Below are 8552 nucleotides of genomic sequence, written 5' to 3' on the forward strand. Positions count from 1 at the left end.
TATTCCAAAGAATTTTTATTTGCTTAGAAATCTATTATAGAAACATTTTAAAGAGATTAAGGAATGTCTTTGAACAGAATGAGAATGAGAATGTCACTTTTATACAAAAGAAGTAGAAAATTGTTTGCAAAAATCCAATTAAAAATTTAAGTGTTGAGAAAATTTCAAAGATTAAGTTCAGATTGATTCATCAACATTGTAAGAATAAAGTCACATATTTGTCGCAATCACAATACAATTTTAGTTTAATATGTTTTGTTTTCATAAATACAAATTTGTGACATATTTGGTTTTCACAAAAATGTTTTTCATATTTGTAATTAATATTAATTTTTATTTAGACTAAACTTAGATTTTTAAACGCATTGGGTCGAAATCTTTTTTATATCTGCATGCAGAGAAGGAATAGGATCACTCAATGTTTCGAGAGCAAACTGTTATTTTTGAACGGTGAATATGGAAAACTTTTGTTGCAAAAATTTTGTTTTCTTGGCAAACATATACATGGTTGTCGAAATCAGATACATCATTTTCCAGAACATAATATGGTTGCGACAAATGTTCCCCATCCAAAAATAACATTTTGCTCTTGAGACATGCTAGAGATGATCATATTTATAGAAATACAATTTTGACAAAATTTTCTATAGAAATACAATTTTGACAAAATTTTCTATAGAAATAAAATTTAGACAAAATTTTCTATAGAAATAAAATTTTGACAAAATTTTCTATTAAAATAAAATCTTGGCAAAGTTTTCTAAAGAAACAAAATTTTGACAAAATTTTCTTTAGTAAGACAATTTTGGGAAAATTTTCCATAGAATAACATTTTGACAAAATATTCTTTAGAAATAAAATTTTGAGAAAAGTTTCTATAGAAAAATAATTTTGTTGTTGTTTTTGATTTCAGCTTAAACCCATGCATTGACTAAACTACAAGTGTAGCTTAACCAACAGACGAAAAGAATGTTTGTGAAATTTATTTGGGCAAAGCCCTGTAGACTGCAAGATGTTTGGATGGACGCACGTTTCGGAATTACCACATTCCTCATCATCATCCTCTACTTGCAGCAAAACTACCAACCAATTATCAGAATAAATTCAGGCAGTTCAATAAACCCAAGGTGAAACACACTTGAACCTTCCAAAAAAAGGCTTATGCCGGAATGAAGAAAAAAGAAAAATCTTTTGACAAATTTTTACAAAACTTTCTATAGAAATAAAAATTTGACAAAATTTTCTATACAAAAAATTTTGAAAAAATATTTTATAGAAATAAAATTTTGACAAAATTTTCTATAGAAATAAAATCTTGGCAAAGTTTTCTATAGAAATAACATTTTTACAAAATTTTCTATACAAATAAAATTTTGAGAAAATTTTCTATAGCAATAAAATTGTCTTCAGAAATAAAATTTTTATAAAATTTTCTATAAAAATAACATTTTGACAATTTTTTTTAGAAATAAAATTTGTACAATATATTCTTTAGAAATAAAATTTTGACAATAGTTTCTAAAGAAAAAAAAAATTGACAAAAATTTGTATAACAATAAAATTTTGGAAGATTTTCTATAGAAATAAAATTTTGGAAAATTTTTCTATAGAAATAAAATTTGGCAAAATTTTCTAAAGAACTAAAATTTCGACAAAATTTTCTATATAAGTAAAAGTTTAAGAAACTTTTCTATAGAAATTAAATTTTGCCAAAATTTTCTATAGAAATAAAATTTTGCCAAAACTTTCTATAGAAATAAAATTTTCACAAAATTATTACAAATTTTCTATAGAACAACAATTTTGACAACATTTTCCATACAAATAAAATTTTAACAAAATTTTCTATAGAAATAAAATTTTGGTAAAATTTCTATAGAGATAAAAATTGGACAAAATTTCTATAGAAATAAAATTTTGACAAAATTTTCGATAGAACTAAAATGTTGACAAAATTTTCTATAGAAATAAAATTTTAAGAAACTCTTCTATGGAAATCAAATTTTAAGAAACTTTTCTATGGAAATCAAATTTTAAGAAACTTTTCCATAGAAATAAAATTTTGACAAAATTTGCTATAGAACTTAAATTTTAAGAAACTTTTCTATGGAAATCAAATTATAAGAAACTTTTCTATAGAAATAAAATTTTGACAAAATTTTCTACAGAAATAAAATTTTGATACAAATTTCTATACAAATAAAATACTGAGAAAAATTTCTATAGAAATAATATTTTGATAAAATTTTCTATAGAAATAAAATTTTGATACAAATTTCTATACAAATAAAATACTGAGAAAAATTTCTATAGAAATAATATTCTGATAAAATATTCTTTAAAAATAAAATTTTGACAATAGTTTCTGGTGAGGAATAAAACAAATGTTGAGTTTGAATTTTATTACACCATAAGGTAGATTTATTAAAAATTCTGTTGAAGACTTTATTCGCGAGCTGTTCACTTGTTTCAATCAATGGGCGAAGCTAAAGTGATTTTTGATTTCATTGTTCAATTATAGTGTACCAAATTTAAAGCGGTACTTCATTCATTATTTTATCAATGATATTTCAAAGTCATTCATATTTTCTACATACGTATAAAGTATTGCTTAAGCTTACTCTTTTTCATTCATAGGTTTACATTCATTGATATTAACAGTTTTTGAAAGCAACAACAACATATTCATATTAGTAAAGTAATATAAAAAACAACAATAACAATACTCATTGAGAATCATTCTACGTGAGATTATTAAAGTGACAAGAGCAATGAGTATAATTATGAATGAGAACACAGTGTTATATTTATGAATGAGAGCAATGTGTTATACACAACGAGAAATATATAATATAACAAATAGACAGCTAAACATGAATGAAGTAAATAATAATAAATTTGAAGCGAGCACAGTGTGGATTAAAAGTACGTTCACCACCATCCCGGCCCCCCTGAAACGTAGTTTCAGATTATGGGAAGTTTTACCAAGGTAGAAATAGGACGTGTCATTTCTCCGCATTGCGTTTTAAGTTTTACAGCTCTTACATTGCCATCTATACCGGGATATGTTTCGATCACTTTTGCCAGTAGAAATTTGGAGGGAGGTAAATTCTTTTCTTTGACTACAACAACATCTCCAACTGCTAGATTTGGTTGAGGTCTATTCCATTTTGGTCGCTGTTGCAGAGAAGTTAAATATTCTTGCTGCCAACGTCGCCAGAAACCTTGAAACATATTTTGTACATGCTGCCAATATCCAAGTCTGTTTGGTGTGAGGTTGACCAGATCTCCTTCGGGAACAGTTGTATAAGGCCTGCCAATAAGAAAATGAGCCGGCGAAAGGTATTCGCAATCTGTATCTGGAACAGTGCCTAGGGGTCTTGAATTAACTACGGCTTCCACCTGAGCCAATAGAGTGTGCATCTGCTCGAATGTTAATTCTGTATTTCCAATAACTCGTTTAAGATGCAACTTAACCGATCGAACCGCCGACTCCCACATTCCACCCCAATGGGGTGCAAATGGAGGAATAAACGTCCATTGTATACCGTCTTCGGCTAAAGATGCGGAGACAATTTCGTTATGAGTTTGCGACAAAATTACTTTGTGCATCTCGTTTAATTCTCGAGATGCCCCAAGAAAATTTCTTCCATTGTCACTAAAGATTTTTTTACATTTTCCTCTTCGCGATATAAATCTTTTTAAAGCGGCAATAAAACAATCGGTGCTTAAATCAGTGGCGAGTTCCAAATGTATGGCGGAGGTGACTAGGCATACAAATAAACAGATATACCCTTTAGATTTCTTTGTATTTCGTCCTGAGTATTGTTTTAAAATTATTGGGCCTGCATAGTCGCAACCAGTATTTTCAAAGGGAAACGCTTGACGTACCCGGATGGATGGTAAATCTGCCATTAACTGTTGTGTATTAATTTGTCGTTGTCGAAAACATTTGAGGCAATTATGAGTCAGATTTCGAATCAGATTTCTTGCACCAATAATCCAATAGGTTTGACGGGCAATAACAAATAAGGCCGATACTCCGGGATGCAGATTTTTCTCATGAAGGTTTTGTAAAATCAATTTGGTTATTCGGCTACATTTTGGCAAGATTATTGGATATTTTGAAGCATTGTCTAGTTCTGAGTTACGTAGGCGCCCACCTACCCGTAACAAGCCGCTGCCGTCTATGAAGGGGTGTAGTTTTGCTAATGAAGATGTTGTACTTACTAGGCGTTTACTTTGTAATAGCGTGCGCTCTTCGCTAAAGGCATCTTGGGCATACTTTGTCAGAATCAGTTCGGCGTGTTTAAAGTTGTTGAACGAAATATTCGGCGATTTTATTTGGTGTGGATATCTAGTGGCATTGATGAACTTGAAGATGTAGGCTACGACACGTATGAGTTTATTCCATTTCGAAATGCGGTGTACCAATTCATGTAGTGGATTATAGTCATTCACTGTTGAGACCAGAACTTTTGAAGAAAGTTTAAAGGCAGAAAGGGCGTCAGGATCTGTAATTACATCAAATGAATTAGAACAGTTATTCATATTACTGATTTGGAATGGGTCCCTCAGCCATTGTGGGCCCTTCCACCAAAGATCAAAGGAACGAAGTGTTGATACAGGCATCCCTCTTGAGGCACAGTCGGCCGGATTTTCTTTAGAGGCAACATGATTCCAAAACTTACGAGGCAATATTTCCAATATTTCTGATGTTCTGTTGGCTTCGAATGTCTTTAACTTAATGGGTGGTTGAGATAGCCAACACAAAACAATTGTTGAATCACACCAAGCTCGTATATCAATTGATTTGTGTGGCAAGGCTTCTTTTATTCTTTTGAGTAGACGAGATAAAATAAGAGCTCCGCATAATTCAAGACACGGCAACGATTTTTGTTTGATGGGAGCTACCCTTGTTTTAGCAGCAATGAGTTTGACATGAGTATGACCAGTGTCGTCTACGAATCGACAATAAACTGCGGCAGAGTATGCGTGTATGGAAGCATCCGAGAAACCATGCAGCTCCAATTTTGTGACATCATTCAAAATGTATCTTGGAAGTGTAAAATCTTGAATAGAAATTAAATCTTGTCGAAATGTAGTCCATTGACGTGTAAGATTTTCAGGAAGTGGTTCATCCCACGATAGCTTGTGTGACCATAGTTCTCTTAGTAGAATTTTAAATTGTATCACCACAGGAGATAATAAACCCATGGGATCAAATATACGTGATACATCAGATAGTACCTGCCTTTTTGTTGCGACTGGATTTTTGTTGAGTTCTATATGATACCCCAGTTGATCTGACGATGGTCTCCAAAAAATACCGAGCACCTTTTTTACATCCTTTTCGGGAGCTGCAAAAAACAATTGATCTTGTGTACTATCTGATATACTCACGCAATTTGAAACCCATTTCCTTAGTTCCAGGCCTGCTTGGGCTAGTAGATTTACCAAATTGTCACGTATGAAAACGATTTCTTCTTCCGTTTGTGCCCCGATAATAACATCATCTACATAAAAGTCCTCCATTACCACCTTCGATGCAATGGGGAACTTGGATTTATAATCATAGGCTAACTGCTCCAACACTCGTACTGAAAGATATGGCGCACAAGATGTGCCATATGTAACCGTGCATAAAATGTAATGTTGTACCTCGTGTAACGGCGACTCTCTCCATACAATACGTTGATAATTTTTGTGATCTTCAGATATCCATATTTGTCTGAACATTTTTACTATGTCGGCTGAGAAAACATACCTGTGGAAACGAAATCTCAAACAAACAGCAAATAAGTCCCGTTGTATACTTGGCCCAATGTGCAAGTTATTATTAAGCGATATACCGTTGGAATCTTGAAATGAGCCATCAAACACGACTCTAATTTTTTCTCCCAAGACTGGATGATGGGGTAGATAAAAAACTCTACCATCAGTAACATTAATCTCATGAGGTTTGAGTTTACGCATATGTCCCAATTTTTCATAATCTCGCATAAAACCAATATACTTATCTCGAATTGCTGGATTTCGTTGAAGCCTTCTTTCGACAGCATAGAATCGAGATAGCGCACCATTTAGTGTATTTCCAAATATTGGGTTTTCATTTTTAAAAGGCAACTGAACTACGTACTTACCATCACTTGCACGCGAGTGAGTGGTTTGAAAGTGCGTCTCTACAAAAATGTCATCTGGATCGGCTTTAGTATGGTGTTCAGTTTCTTCTAGTTCCCAAAAGCTTCGAAGGCAACGATCAATATCCACGGTGGTAACAAGTGTAGTAGTTTGGTTGTAAATTTGCTCTGTCTCAGCACAAGTTACAACCCATCCAAAAATTGTTGAAATTGCAATAGTATTTCCCTGTGAATCAATACGTTTGTTGAATGTGAAAATGTTCCAAATATGTTCTAGGCCAAATAAAATATCAATCTGTGACGAAATGTTGTATGTGGGGTCAGCAAGAGGCAAATCCATAAGTTGATTTTTGATCTTATTTTCAAAGCTGTAGCCAGGAAGAGATGTAGTTATTTTAGGCAGAACATGTACCTTGGCGTTAATCGATTGCTCAGAGATGCGTGAACGTACGAATATTTGACATAAACCCCGAGTTGTCTCGGCTTTAATTGATGAAATACCATTTACAATTATTTTTGAGGGATATCTTTGAAGGCCTAGACGTTGAGCACAACTCTCAGTGATAAAAGACAGCTTTGAAGCGGTATCTAATAAAGCTCGACATGTTATAAACTTTCCAAAGCGATCTCTGACATAAATAGAAGCAGTGGGCATGATAAATTCTTTGTCTGACGTACAATGTTTACTACTAGATGGAAGTGAAGGTAACGAAATGGGACATGCAATGTTAGCGGTAGTGGACCACTGAATATTGGCACTAGCTGTATTATTAGAAGAAGACGGTGATTCAGGGGGTGAAGACTCCGAAACTTGACCGGGTAAATATGTAGGTTCATGTTCATTACTCGGAAGATGTAGGAGTGAATGATGTCTTCGATGACATTGCTTGCATCTACCTTTTGATGCACAGTTGGAAACCGCATGACCCTGTCTGAGACAATTATAACATAGTGCAGATTCTTTTACGAAGTGACGGCGCTCATTAATATCTTTTTGCAGAAATGTGGGACATGTAAAGATTGAATGGTCGGGACACTTGCACAATAAACAGCTGGGTTTTGCTTTAGTACTCACCAGACATTTTGTATGGTTACCTTGTGACTTGCCTGAATGACTGTGCTTGGATTGATGGGCCTGTTTCTTTGCACACAATTCAACCTCTTCGCAGCGATTGTCTAAGAATTCAAAAAAATCGTTAATGGTAGGAAGTGGATTATCTCGACTCTCACGAATCCACTTGCTCTTTGATTCAGGATCAAGTTTAGATAACAATAAATAGATTAACCACCAATCTCTTTCATCTTTACCTATAGCATCAAGACCACGAATTATTTCATTTGCCCCGTCAGATATTTTTCTCATGGTTGCAGCATTTTCCGTCGATATTGATGGTAGGGCCATAAATGCTTCTATGAAAGAAGTAACAATTTGCTTAGGGCGATCATACCTATCATTGAGCCTTGTCCAAGTTGTTTGAAAAGCAGTTTCGGTAACCGGAATATGTTGTATTAATCTTGCGGCATCTTCTTTGAGTAGCGACTTCAGGTAATGAAACTTTTGAATATTTGATATTCCTTTGGATCCTATAGCGCTCTCAAAAAGATCTTTAAAACTTGGCCAATCTTTGTATGTCCCTGTAAAAATTGGAATATTTATGCGAGGTAAATCATTTTCTTTAGGATTGCTAGTCGTTGAAAGTTTTTCCAAAAATGCAGCCTGTTGATCTGCCAACTTTGCTATTGCTCCCGAGTTGGCTGTACTTTCATTCAAAGTAGGAGCATATTGTGATTTTAAAGCATACAGTTTACCACGCGCTGAAAGGTATTTCTCTTCGTAGCTTGCAAAATCAGCCTCCGGGTCCGCAAAATTTTCCACATCTTTGAATTTGTATAAATCATCTGTTAATTTTACAAACGCTTGCCAAACCTCTTCCAAACGCTCCAAGCGGCTAACCACATCATCGAAAGTTGTTTCTGCGGATGGAACCTGAGCAAACGCCAAAGCACGAGTAATTGAGCCTTTCAAGCGACCTCTGGTCATCGTCAAGGAATTCATTTCTTCCGACATGATGTGTTATTTTTTACTTTAATTTGCACAAGAACTTCCTTAAGACAAGTATAATGCAATCAAATTTGCATCCAAAACTTGATCAGAACGAGATCGATTTTTTTTTTTTATTTTTTTTAAATAAAATTGATACGTTCTTCGATTTTGATAGTTGTGGAATTCCAGATTTTATTAAATGACTGGAAGATCCGGTTCCAGAAGGACCAACACTTATGGTGAGGAATAAAACAAATGTTGAGTTTGAATTTTATTACACCATAAGGTAGATTTATTAAAAATTCTGTTGAAGACTTTATTCGCGAGCTGTTCACTTGTTTCAATCAATGGGCGAAGCTAAAGTGATT

The 8552-nt window shown here is 33.6% G+C and overlaps 1 protein-coding gene across 1 annotated transcript; it reads right to left on the reverse strand.

Annotated features, from left to right (window-relative positions):
* Window positions 1–2392: 2392 nt before the first annotated feature.
* On the reverse strand, window positions 2393–8208 carry LOC142231238 (uncharacterized). Its single transcript, XM_075301856.1, has 2 exons — window positions 4692–8208; window positions 2393–4514 (listed from the first exon to the last, which is right to left on the reverse strand). The coding sequence occupies exons 1-2, from the start codon at window positions 8206–8208 to the stop codon at window positions 2965–2967; spliced, it is 5067 nt and encodes a 1688-aa protein (XP_075157971.1). The 3' UTR covers window positions 2393–2964.
* Window positions 8209–8552: the final 344 nt, after the last annotated feature.

The sequence above is a fragment of the Haematobia irritans genome, chromosome 3, assembly GCF_050003625.1.
Source record: "Haematobia irritans isolate KBUSLIRL chromosome 3, ASM5000362v1, whole genome shotgun sequence".
Lineage (NCBI taxonomy): Eukaryota > Metazoa > Arthropoda > Insecta > Diptera > Muscidae > Haematobia > Haematobia irritans.

What these genes read in the sequence shown, in the direction of transcription:
- LOC142231238 (XM_075301856.1), bottom strand. Translation starts at nt 8,208, where the DNA reads ATGTCGGAAGAAATGAATTCCTTGACGATGACCAGAGGTCGCTTGAAA. An exon ending in AATATTGGAAATATTGCCTC is followed by an intron (nt 4,515 to 4,691) that starts GTAAGTTTTGGA and finishes ATGTAATTACAG; the next exon opens with ATCCTGACGCCCTTTCTGCC.